Here is a 13,559-nt window from a genome sequence, read left to right as displayed (position 1 = left end):
CTCTTGTCCACTATTCTTTCTATCATACTTCGATCCACAGAGCATACTTATGAATGAATTAGTAAACAAATTGATTTACACAGGAATAAAATCTATAAATCTAGCCATAGATTTATCGGAAGGATATTCTAACCTACTGAAAAATAACTCTGCTCTTTGTAGAATAGAAACCTTCTTACATGTAATATAGGGCAATACTAATATCATTACATGTCAATATGTCTTTTTTTTAATTTTTTAATGTTTTTTATTTATTTTTGAGAGACAGAGAGAGACAGCGCAAGCAGGGGAGGGTCAGAGAGAGAAGGAGGCACAGAATCTGAATCAGGCTCCAGGCTCTGAGCTAGCTGTCAGCACAGAGCCCAATGCGGGGCTCGAAACCATGAACCGTGAGATCATGACCTGAGCTGAAGCTGGATGTTCAACCAACTGAGTCACCCAGGCGCCCCGATATCTCTTAATACATAAAACCAATTTCAGAATTTGAGATTATGAAAGATAGATGACTTGGCTTCCAGAAAATTCTCTGTTTCTTTCAAGGGTATATGGCCAATTGTACCCAAAACCTGTTGCGTTACTTCTATCACATGCTTTCTATAGGCTTTTATCCCCCACTTCCTTCTCCAGCAAGGGTATTCAGTCAAGAGAAAAGTTTGCCAAACTTTTATTTTAGCTTCTCTACTGTCATGACTTTATTAATATTTGGCATTTCTCAAAAAGAGTCAAAGGGACGAGGAGAGAAATTCGTCAAAGCCAGTATACAATTGGAATATGTTGGCCAAATTATGAATGACATTTCAAGATAAGACTGTATTTTAATCAACCAGGATTCAAGTTAAATGCTTAAAATAAATGCAGATATTGTCTGTATGTTCAGGGAAACCAGCTGATTAGCATTGCTGGCAGCTTTACCTTTTGTATATTACAAATTTTATTAGAAAGCTCTTTCCAACTGTAGAACCTCTCTTCCTGAATGAAGTTAGATCACTGTTTTACCCCAGTGATTGCTTGTAGCATCATAAAATCCTTGTAACATTATTTGTGATCTTAATGAATTTTTAGTGAAACCCACTTGACATTTGTTTGGCACTGACTTCATTTCTAAGCCTTGAATGCCATTATCATTTTATGGACTTTTCAAAATCAATTTGACTTTGGGTTTATTTTATACTTAGAGACTTAACTATCTTTTTTATAGAGTTCCTTGCACATTCACTCAAATGCTAGAGGACTTTGTGTCATTAAAATTTTTTTTTAATGTTTATCTTTGAGAGAGAGAAAGAGAGAGAGAATAAGTGGGAGAAGGACAGTGAGAGAGGGAGACAGAATCTGAAGCAGGCTCCAGGCTCTGAGCTGTCAGCATAGAGCCCGACACAGGGCTTGAACTCACAAACCATGAGATCATGACCTGAGCAGAAGTCAGATGCTCAACTGACTGAGCCACCCAGGTGCCTTCGTGACATTTCATTTATATATTTAAAATATAAATGTAGAGTGGGATTTTTGGTAATTCTAATGTCTTTTGGGAAGAGTAGACTGGTTTTAATACAATATGTAAATGTATCTTCCTTGAATCTCCTGCAGAGCTCTGTACCATGGAGTGTGGTAGCCATGGAGTCTGCTCAAGGGGAATTTGCCAGTGTGAAGAAGGCTGGGTAGGACCCACGTGTGAAGAACGCTCCTGTCATTCTCACTGTGCTGAGCATGGCCAGTGCAAAGATGGAAAATGTGAGTGTAGCCCTGGATGGGAGGGCGACCACTGCACCATTGGTAAGTACCACCATACTGTGCAAAAGTAAATTGGATTAATTGAACAAGGAAAAGCATTTTAGTGATCAATCACCAAGCTTTTCATAGAATTTTAGGTTGGAGGAGAGAAAGGGGAGGAGGGTGAGCCACAAGTTTGAAAGTTTGGTTAACTGGGAGTTTTCCTCTTTTGTTGATAATATCTTTAGTTCTTTCTTGTGCCATTTCTTTTCTCATTAATTCAGTATTCCTTATAGATTCTGTTTTCTAGTGCTTTGAGTTACTCAAATTAAAGATGACACATTGGAATAAAGTGTCGTTAGTTAATAAGAGAACGCTGTGAACATAACATTCACTGCCCATTTTTCCTTTTGAAAAGTATAGGTTGTTGCAGTTGAAAGCACTTAGAGGCAATTTCATTAAATGGGACCCCTTTAACAGGGGCCATTCGATATCATTAGGAGCTGTCTTTAATGTATAGGAAGAAGACACTCCTGACCTACAGTCAATGGGACATCTGTGTTGCACTGGTTATCGGGTGGCGTAAAGCCTTCGTGCCAAGGCATCCACCCTCTCCTGTCCCCTGTCACCAATTATGTTAATGTTCAGGATGCCTGGGAGAACGGTCTGTGGGTGTGAGAAAGCCTGTAAATCTATCACGTGGTCTTCACATTATAAAAAATATCAAAATTAGAGTTTTGATTTTTAAAGCACCTTTACTTTTCTTAAAAAAACTCAAAGTCCTTGGCACATACACATATCTGCCACAGAGGCCTCCTGCAGATACAGACGGACAAGTACGACTCCTCCCATTGTTCAGCTAAGGAAAGTGGGTCACTGAGCGTTCCAGTGGTGTTCCACAAGCATACAGAAAATCCATGCAGAGCAAGGTCCTGGATACCCAGTTCACTGTTTGTGGGCTTTTTCTTTCCCCCACCAGACTGTACCACAGCTTTCATTTTTAGGTGAAAGTATTTTGTTATAATGGTTGGAAACTGCCAGAGTAATGTATAATATATATGACATATATAACATATAATCTTAATAAACTGCATTACTACTCTACTGAAAGTACAGTAAGTCTTGTTCTGTGACTGTGGAAAATATTGAAGATTCATTAAAAAGGTGATGAGGGGTGAGATTCCGACGCAGCTTAAGTAATTACATTCCCGCACTACAGTAAGTTTATTGCCTTCACATAAGAGGATTTAAATATTGTGATGATTACCAAAGGTGGTTACTCCAGAACTCCCTTCTCAAGATATTACTAATAAGAAACAAGCTCACGCTTTTTCACGAAAGTTATTACTGAAATGTAAAAATGCAGCTCTTATACCTTTAATGAAATATGACACTTTTTTTAGGAAACCTCATAGAGTTTGTTGCAGAACGGCCATTAATATCTTTCCCACAGAAAATATTATTCACAAACTACACAGGCCCGTGTACCAACTTGTGAGCTGCAGGCATTTCGGCAGTTCACAGTTTGCCATTCCAGTCCCAGGCAACAGATGGCAAACCATTAATACATGTTGTATAGCTGTGGTCTCCCAGAAATTCATTCAATCGTTCTTTCTCCCCCCCTTTCAGCTCACTACTTAGATGCTGTCCGAGGTAAGATTTTTCTCACTCATTTTATAACAGAAAAATACCACGAATGGAAAATATGCATGTGGTAAAGGCAGGGTGGGTGGGGTTTTGTGTTGGTTGGTTGGTTGGTTGGTTGGTTGGTTGGGTTTGTGTGTTTACTTTTGGCAGGCTTCCTGAAGTGTGATATTGTCAGGTTCCTGCTGTTATAGTCAGACTAAAAAGTAATTTGTTTTTCTAATGTCAGAGAGCTGTCTTTTGCCATCGTGCAGAATGGATTGAAAAGCAGTTTTAAGAACTATTTTTCCTTGGCTTTCTATGGAGTTTTGTGCATGTGTGCGTGTGTGCATGCATATGTCTTTGTGTACAAAACAGGTAATTAGTAAATGAGCTAGGTTTGAATAGACAGCTGAGCATTTTCTTTGACATAACAATACAACTGTAAGTTCATGTACAGTATCCTTTCAAGGAGAGAAAAGTCATCCTATTATAAGTAACCCATCATGCATCCCCCAAGGATCTGCCTTTGATCAAGACAGTAAGGGGCTTTCTGTCAGATACCCTGGTGCTTTTCATTACCTCAGCCTCAGAAGGTTGAATATTTTCCAAATTTCCCCTGATTTCTCTTTATCCATTGTATATCCATGACAATGGAACTAGATAAATTCTTTTCTTAAACCTGTATATATTCATCCTATACCACTCCTTGAGAAATATATATATACACATATATATACATATACATACATATATATATACACACACATACTATGTATGTATATAATGAGAGTCTTTTCATATTTTCTAACAGCCATCTGTCATTTTATTTTAAAGTTTTTTCTTCATCTGGTCCGTTGATAGTTACTTAGAAAACCATTTGGAAGCAACACTGGGTTATGGCTGCAAATTTTTAAAAACTTATTTTGCTCTTTATACTTCTGGAATTTTCTCTCAAAGACAGCAAATGAAAAGACTACTTATTGGGCTATCTCCAGTAAAATTCATATCTGGTCATGCACTGCTACTGGGAAAATGTCCAGCAGCTATGTGCCATTATGGCCATCTCTGTTCATCTGTCCACTGAGCACTTGGCACATATATGGCTGCCCTTTGGAATAACCGAACTCGGAACTATTGGTAGAAAGAGTAGGGCATCCCTGAGAAATTCAGAGTCCAAATAGGGACCATTGTTAGTGTTTGTGGCTTGTCAATGGATGGAAGTCATTTGAGATCAACAATTTCCTGTATTTATCCAGTGATTCTCTAGAATCCTGAAAGGCTCAATTTGGCATGCCTTAGGTCCATAAACATGTGTTGAGCAGTTACTCCAGGCTTAATATTATGCTAGCTTCTGAGGGAGATACCAGATAAGTAAAAAGTTTAATCCTTAGCCCTTAGATCAATAACAATCTTAAAGAAAACAGCTGAATAAATGAAAAGCAACTGCAGCACATTTCTAAGGCATTACATGGGCAAATATTTAATGGTGTGGTCTGAACTGTGTAGCAACACACCTAAGTCCTGAAGCAGTGTATCACAAAGGGAAAATCAGTACAGACCAGAAGTAGTTAGGGGAAGCTTTTTTTCATAGGAGCTGCTGTCTTTCCCCAGTTTATTGGCCGTAACTAGGTACAATATCATCCATCCAGTTTTGATTGAGCTGAGAAGATACGTTTTTTGAAAAGAAAACAAAACACTTTTTTTGTCCCCATCATAGTTCTCATGCCATGTAAACCAGAGGGTGGGAATTGGGGTTAGCATTAATAAGACTTAATTGGCTCTCTGAGGAAGAGCACAGCCAGGTAAGGGATAACAAGTTCCCTGGGAAGGTTTTATAAGCAAACAAGTTCCTCTCCAGACACCTCGTCTGAATGGAGCCCAGGTGACTAGATGCTATCCTATAGGTAGATACATCGCTGTTGGCCTTTCCCATTACAGTGCCTCCATGATTGTTATTCTCTGCTGTCTTTCCAGATGGCTGCCCGGGGCTCTGCTTTGGAAATGGACGATGTACCCTGGATCAAAATGGTTGGCACTGTGTGTGTCAGGTGGGTTGGAGTGGCACAGGCTGCAATGTTGTCATGGAAATGCTTTGTGGAGATAACTTGGACAATGATGGAGGTGAGTTCTTTATAAAAGGTAAATATTAGAATGGTTTTGATGACCAGTCTGGCTAAGAGTGAAAATTGGAAATCCTTCATGTAAACAATATTGATTATAGACAGTCATGCTATTTTTGAAATCTCGGTCTATTTACTATGATCAAGCAACATTGCAAACTCTGCTTGCATTAAATTTTAATTCTCACAGCAACACTATGAGGTACAGGCACTATTTTCCCTACTTATAGATGGGAAAAGTAATGCTTGGAGTGGAAGAGTGTGTGACTTCTCCAAGGTCACACAGCTAGAAAGTCATAGAACCCAGGTTCCAGTTCAGGTCTCTATGACTTCAGAGTCTGTTTTCTTCACTGCAGTGGCCACGCTGCCTCCCCTATCTGTGGTGTCTGCTACCGCAAAGGCAATCCTTGCACCGCTGTTCATACTGTCAGATGCTAGTGTAGCTTGCACTGTACACACTGTGAAATCGTTTTCTTTGTTCTTAGTCATTTAGAGCAACCTCTTATGTCTCTACCTCTTAGTAACGCTTTGTATCTTTCAAAGGACACAGCATCCAAGACAATGCACAGTAGAATTTTTATATTTAATTCAAGAGCTGCACATGATGTTATCAAAAGCCATATTGGCTCCACGGCCTCAGGGTAACCACTCCTTTTTTAATCAAGCAAACAAAAGCATATAATACATTGTTCAATCAGACCTCAAAACAGCCCAAATCACCTCTGAATGAAGCTAAAACAACACATCCTCACTTTCCCCTTTCTGTCTATTCAGGAAACACGAAGTTAATAAAAGTTTTATTTCTAGTTCCCGCATATTAGCTTAAAATGAAGTAGATCATTGAATGGGACTTCTCAGGTTTCTATATTTGCTCAGACAATTATAAAGCTTGTCATCTGAACCCAAACATGAGGCTTAAGTCAGTAAGCTAGCAGTCATAATTTATGCATACACTGGGTGTAAGAGCTTCCCCCTTGACTAGTTCTGGCTAGCAATTTGCCTTCAAAAGTCATAAGACCTTATGAATTTTAAGTGGAAGCACCTTTGTGATTAAGAGCACAGGGCTTCGAAGTTAGACTTTCTGGCTGCTATGTACTTACTGGCCGTATGAATTTGGGAAAGTTTCTTGACATCTCTGAGCTTTAATTTTCTTATCTCTAAAATGGGGCTGATACTAATATTAACTCTCTAATCAGGTAATTTTAAGTATTAAATGGACAGTTCACATGGACTCCTGAAAAGATAATAACCTATGCCACTCTTCCCCTCACACACGCACACACGTGTACACATATGTTAAACATAGGGTAACAGCCCATTTTCTGAAGAGACTGTTAACTACCTATCTAACTTGAAAATGTTATTTGGGAAGCCAGAGTGATATTTTCAATAAATAGTGCACTGATCAACTATTTACTGGACTTTTATGTCCCTCCAAGATTCATCTTCACCTTCCTTTACTTCGTTTTCATTATATGCCCCTTTACCTTCTCCTTGACACCTGTCATTCTCTATCCTTTAAATCCCAACTCAAGCAGTATGTCCTAAAAGCCCTCTAACATCCCCCACCCCAGTCTTCCATGGTGTTTATCAGATGCACCATACCATCAAGCATGTAACTCTATTGTCTGTATGGTTTTCTTGTTACATGTGAAGCCTGACCTAGAGTCTGTAGTTATATGCCTAACATAATCACTAATAATATTAGCTTACCTGTATTTAGGATTTCCTATGTGCAAGGCACAGTGCTGAATCCTTTATGTGAATTGTTTTATTTAATCCCCTTGAGGCAGGAACTACTATTACTATACTGCTTTACAAATTAGGAAACCAAGGCACAGAGAAGTTAAATAAGTTGCTCAAGATCATATAATAAGGAAATGACAGAGCCACGGTCTATCTGACTTTGTTGGTCATTCCAAAAAGGATTTTAGGTCATAATAGATATAGAGATTTTTTTCAGTTAATATATTGTTTGAAAGGTTTATGCTTAGAAAATACTTTAACAACCTATATGGTTATAATTTCTGACTCTGGGTTGAGCCAGAATAAGTGTCCTGCCTTAATAAAGTACAGTTTGATAAAAAAAAAAATAATTGAATATTTATTTGCGAAGCATTTTTAGGGCCTCAAGGTCACCTTGAAGCAGCCAAAAATGTTTAATGAATGAATCAATTAAATATTAATGAATTAATGGACTATCAATTCTTAATATCTGTGGTATATATAGACACAAAAAGCATAGAAGATTTTGCTAAATATTTTTGACCTCTGAACATTCCTTTTAAAACTGTGTATCTAACGTGGGAATCAAAAATCAACAACCCTGATATGAGTTGAGTGTATTTTTATGATTATTTCTTTAGGGAGTAGCAGGGAAAGACTCCTCGAGAGTTCCAATTACCATTTTTTTTTTATAAGATTGAGATGATATTGAAGATAAATATAGATTTGGTTCTACCTTGAGATGGAAAGATGGATTAAATAACCTCTGATAGCCCCATGACTGAGATTTTGCACAATAATTTCATTCTTCTGCTGTTAAAATATTGTCCATAAGAATACACTAAATGTCTTTCATTTGGTGATTTCAGCTTTCCAGCTATCTAGAATGACTGGATTCATTTAGTTGAATATGACTAATGATTAATATTTGCATACTTGTTTGTGCATGTGTGTATGTGTGTGTGCGCACTTCAGTTAAATCAGAAAGTGCCAATTGAACCTTTTGGGAGGAAAATAGTCCTCATTTTTAAAATATAATTCTTAAGAAATCTTCCCAATCAAAAAAAATCACTTTCAAGCAATTGCTTCAAGTAGCTGCTACCTGATTGCTCCATATTATCGCTGATACTTAAAGAATAGCAGGATTTTTTTTGCATTCTAATCAGCTTTGAATACTCATTAGTATTGCTGCTGTTTCTTGCAGCTTTGACTTGAGTCACACTCTGATTCAATGCATTGTGACTCTTAGTAACTAATTGGGCTGCATTGAATATGTGGGTGACACAGCTGGTCTAGGAGCTACCTAAGAGCTCCTTGAGCAGTAAGAACAGAACAGAGAACAAATCACCTTTGGATTTTTTCTTACCATGCAAAACAAGGAAAGTTATCTTGTGCATTGTATATATAAAAACTACCAATCAAATGTCTCTACCTCATTTATCCTTTTAGCCAAAAAGCACCTACCATGTGCACAACCCTGTGCTTGGAGGAGACTTAATACTGATGTGAATGGTGGCTACATTTTCCTGTGTTAATTATGTGTCCTGATTTGGAGTTTGAAAAAACGTGATCACCATGCATTACATGCACATATGAATTGACATGAGAAAAAAAGTTTAGACATTGCACTAACAGAATCTGAATAGCTAAAACAAACAGAACAAGCTAGAACTATCAGACATTAAAGAGTATTTTAAAGCTATGATCATTAAGACAAAGTGGTACTGAGGCGTTGGGTGGCTCAGTCAGTTAAGCATCCGACTTTGGCTCTGGTCATGATCTCACGGCTCCTGAGTTCGAGCCCCCTCTCTGCTGACAGCAGAGCCTGGAGCCTGTTTTGGATTCTGTGTCTCCCTCTCTCTCTGCCCCTCCCTTGCTGTGCTTTGTCTCTCAAAAATAAGTAATAAAATATTTTTTAAAAAGTGATACAGATGGAAGAGTAGGCAGAGCAGTAAAACTGAATAAAAGCTCTGTAACACACCCAGGACAAATAAACATTTAGTGGATTATAAAACCAGCATCAAAAATCAGTAGAGAAAAGATGCATTATGAAGTAACGCTCAGATAACTCCTAAGGGAAAAAACCTTAGATTTTCAATTTATAACATGTTCCAAAAGCAGAAGAGTCATAAAAGCACTCCAGCTGATTAATGAATTAAAGGTGAAAACAAAAACAACAACAAAAAACCTCAAAAAAGATTAGAGGAAAATATAGATGACCCATCTCAAGACAGGAAAGGACTTATTAAACATAAAATCAAGGAAAGAAACCACCACAACAGAAAGCAAGTGATAAATAGGACCTCATAAAAAGGTCAAACTCCGTTATGTTGTTTGGTTAAGTTTATAGACCATTCAACATCTAACCATTCGGCAATCTCAAAATCCGCACTATCTGACACGGTAGCTACTAGTCACCTGTGACTATTTCAGTTTAACTTAAATAACATTAAAAATTCCATTTCTCAGCTGTCCTGGGCACGTCTCAAAGGCTCAGTAGGCACATGACACTAGTGACAGGACAGATCTAGAGCATTCCCATCATCGGAAAAAAATGTTATTGGATAATGCTGATCTAAATGTTTGACTCAAATGTTTACCTTTCAGCCAGACATTTCATACTGAATACCCAGTTTTCCATTCATTCATTACTACTTTGTGCCAAGTATTGTGCTTGGCATTAGGGAGAAAATGACAAGTTTCTGCTTTCATGGAGCGTATGGTCTAGGGAGGGAGATAAATATTAAATAAGAAATGACACAAATAACTACATATTGGCAACTGTAAAAAGTGCTATAAAATTTTTAGTGTGCTACAGGCATGTATAGGGAGCTAAACAAGTATACATGATAAGGAGGGCCCCACATGAGTCAGGAGCAGAATGCTCCGGGCCAAGGAAACAGCATGTACAAATGCCTGTGGTGGAAATGTACTAGGCTCTTCCAGGAAGTGAAAGGCAAGTCATTGTGGCCAGAATATGAGACAAGGAGAGACTGGTAGGAGATAAGAATATGAAGCTAGGCATTAGCCAGATCATAGAGAACCATGTGAATTTCATACAATCTTCAGTTATCAAGCAAAGATTACATTTCGTTCATTCCGGTTGTAGAGGAAGGAAAGTGGTTTCTGATACTGTGGAAAGACTGTCACGGAGGTTAAAAAGATGAGGAATAACAGTGTTTAATCAGAATAGCTCTTTTCCCCCAATCTTTTTTTTTAATGTTTATTTATTTTTGAGAGACAGAGAGAGACAGCATGAGTGGGGACAGGCGAAGGGCAGAGAGAGCGGGAGACACAGAATCCGAAGCAGGCTCCAGGCTCTGAGCTGTCAGCACAGAGCCCGATGCGGGGCTCGAACTCACAGACAGTGAGATCATGACCTGAGCTGAAAGTCGGATGTCCAACCAGCTAAGCCACCCAGGCACCCCCCACCCCAATCTTTTAAATATTTGTCACATGTTTTCCAAGCTTCTCTTATACAACTCTCTCACTGCTCTATATTCGTATTCATTGGTAAAATCAATAAGTTAATTGCCTAAAAGAGAATGATCTTCCAGGAATCATTCTTCATAACAAGTCACCATTCATTAAGAACAATAACTATTTGCAAGCCTGTTTTATGATATAGTATTTCTAGATCTAGAAATCAGCACCATGGGTAAATTATGAACACATAAGCTCACGGATCAATAAGCCTCATGTTTTGAATGTCACCAGCCTGCTGCAATGTTTAATAAATAGGAAAATGAAATAGAAGGAACAATGAATTGGTAACATTTGTTCTGTTTAAGGGCCAGATACCTTCTCCATATTTACCTTTAAGATTTGGCTGGGACAGAAGACCTAGATCAGAAAGCATATTCCTAATTATTCTCTTCTGACTATACCCCCCTCACTTCCCAACAACCCATTTATTAAAGGATCATCAATTAGTTATGAGTGCTTAAACTGCCATACATACAGATGCAGACTCTTCCAGATACAGAATTGGAAAATCGAGACTCTGAGCTCACCTGAGCACTCTGTGACCACATCTGTCACATTATGTATCAACTAAGGCTAGTAGTACTTGACATCTACCTACTTTGCAGTCATGACAATGAATGAGATGATGTTTGAAATTCATTAATTTAAAGTGGGTAATAAAAAGTGTGGTATCAATTCAGAATCTATAACTTGTGTTTTTTGATGCATTAGTTGACTGTTTATTAATCTTTAGGTAGATTTACAAATGTCATAGAAATATGACTTTCAGGACATCCATGTATTCATTCAACACATATTTGCTGAATACTTACTTTGAACAGCATTCACTGTTCTAGTGAAGAAATAGCCATGAATAAAAAAAGACTAAATCCTCACTTCCATGAGGCTTACGTTCTAGTCGTGCAAGGCAGACAATAAACCAAAATTGTAAAAGAAATAATGTGCTAGAAAATGGTAAGAGACATCTTTTAAAAAGCAGAGAAAAGGATAGGATGTGGGACAGAGGTGGCATTTTAAATAAGGTGATCAGAGAAAGCCTCCCTGAAAAGGTGGCATTTGGACCTCAAGGAAGTGAGGGGTGAGCCATTTTGATACTGGAGTAAAGAACATTCCAGGCAAAGGAATAATGGGGTAGGCGGTTATGGGATAATAGGAGGTAAGGTCAGAGAGGTAAGAGAGAGACTGTGGAGAGCCAGACTGTGGGGAAGTTAAGTCATTGTCAGGACATAGGCTTCTACTCTGAGTGATGTGAGAAGCCCCATTGATGGCTGGTGGGGCCCGGAGGACACAAACATTAGTGGCATATAAACAATTTACTTTCCTGACCCAGAAAAAGTCAATTGTATGAGGTGATAGCAATAACACTGATTTGAGCAGGTCAAATCCTGAGTGCACTTGAACCTCTCCCATTTGCTTCTTACTAATACAACAGAATGCTGGTGGTCAGGGAGGGGGAGTCAGCCCAAAGAAGTGAAAGGTCAAATGAATTATAGACTATTTGCAAAGGAAATACAATCCTATTACCTTCCACACACGTAACAGCAACAACTAAGCTAATGGCAGTGCCTAGTAGGGGGCCTGCTTGAGTAAAAATTTATGAATGATTTATAATTAGTTCATTTTTATGGGTTTCTAAAATGCCTGAGAAGATTTTGTTTAACTGAGTCATGGGAATGATCAGCCCTTCAATTTCTTTTTCACTATTAATTTGCTTGGCAGACCCTCTGTTCTACAGATGCTGAAAAGGTTAAGCTTCAAACCAGCCCCTGTCCAAATGACAACAAATTGTGAATTTGTGAAATTCAATGAATAAAGATTTACTGTAGCATCATCTATTTAGAGCCACACAGGATCCTACCCATCTGACAACCTAACCAAGCAGAGTGCACCAGATGAACACATTCCAGCGAACTGAATATGCGACACAGAAGTTAATTGCCCTCTGGCCAGCGATAAGGCACCTTCCGTAGAAGGGAGTCTGAACATTTTTAGCTGCTACTGCACACCATTGGCATCTGCCCTCAGGACTCTATCCCTAGACTCTTTGCAGTCTGCTCAGTGTAGAACTTGGTTAATGGCAAGAGCTAACATTTCTAGCTCTGTACCAAACACTGTGCTAAATTCTTTATAATTTTATAGCATGTGATCTTTACAACAGCCCCATGGGGTGGGCATTTTTATAATCCCCATCTTGTAGGTAGGGAAGTTAAGAATCCAAAAGATGAACTGATTTGTCCAGGAGCATTTAGATTGTAAGTGGTGAAGTAAGATTAGAATCACAGTCTGGTTCTTTGACCTTAAGCACTTCATGTGTTCTAAATACCTATATTAGTCAGGTAATTGGAAGTCTTATAGCCTCAGTCAGTAATAGTAATACTGCTTAGATGCTGCTGCTGAACATCTGATCTGTATTCAGAACACTGGGTGTTGATATGACTCTCCTAATTCCTCCAACTGTGCAACCACATTTACCCACCCTTCCTTATATGTAAATGCAGATGAGAATGTCTACTTAACAAGGTTGTCATAAGGATTAGTTGAAATAATCTGTGTGGAAGTAGCTAGAACCATACCTAGTATAGTAACTAATTATACATGCTTCCAAATCCTTTTGGATACCCTATCCTGACCTAGCTGTCCATTTTTATCAATGTGATAATATCGATATTGTCCCTAAAAGGATATATATTTACAAATTCATTGTAAGGATTAGAAAGGTATAGGTTTTCCCTATATCATTCATATCCCCTTGTCCTGTCCAATCCTTCTTTCATACAAGGGCATACATCTGGTAAGTAAAAGCTTTCTAGTAAATTACTAGATCATATACAAAAGAAACCATTGTCCTTGATCTTTGTCAGCCCCAGTTGGGCCTACTGGCATAGTCCCTAACTG

At 38.3% G+C, this 13,559-nt stretch overlaps 1 protein-coding gene across 3 annotated transcripts in view; it reads left to right on the top strand.

The window, feature by feature from the left end:
* Positions 1 to 13,559, top strand: part of TENM1 (teneurin transmembrane protein 1) — a 552,583-nt gene that overhangs the window by 371,536 nt on the left and 167,488 nt on the right. For all 3 annotated transcript variants that reach the window (XM_029930000.1, XM_029929999.1, XM_029929998.1), the window contains exons 12-14: positions 1,585 to 1,770; positions 3,337 to 3,360; positions 5,308 to 5,454. In XM_029930000.1, the coding sequence (XP_029785860.1) occupies positions 1,585 to 1,770; positions 3,337 to 3,360; positions 5,308 to 5,454 (357 nt within the window). The remainder of the gene's footprint in view (positions 1 to 1,584; positions 1,771 to 3,336; positions 3,361 to 5,307; positions 5,455 to 13,559) is intronic.

The sequence above is a fragment of the Suricata suricatta genome, chromosome X (assembly GCF_006229205.1).
Source record: "Suricata suricatta isolate VVHF042 chromosome X, meerkat_22Aug2017_6uvM2_HiC, whole genome shotgun sequence".
NCBI lineage: Eukaryota > Metazoa > Chordata > Mammalia > Carnivora > Herpestidae > Suricata > Suricata suricatta.
Note: the sequence above shows the minus strand (reverse complement) of the source record. Positions and strands in the feature narration are given on the sequence as shown.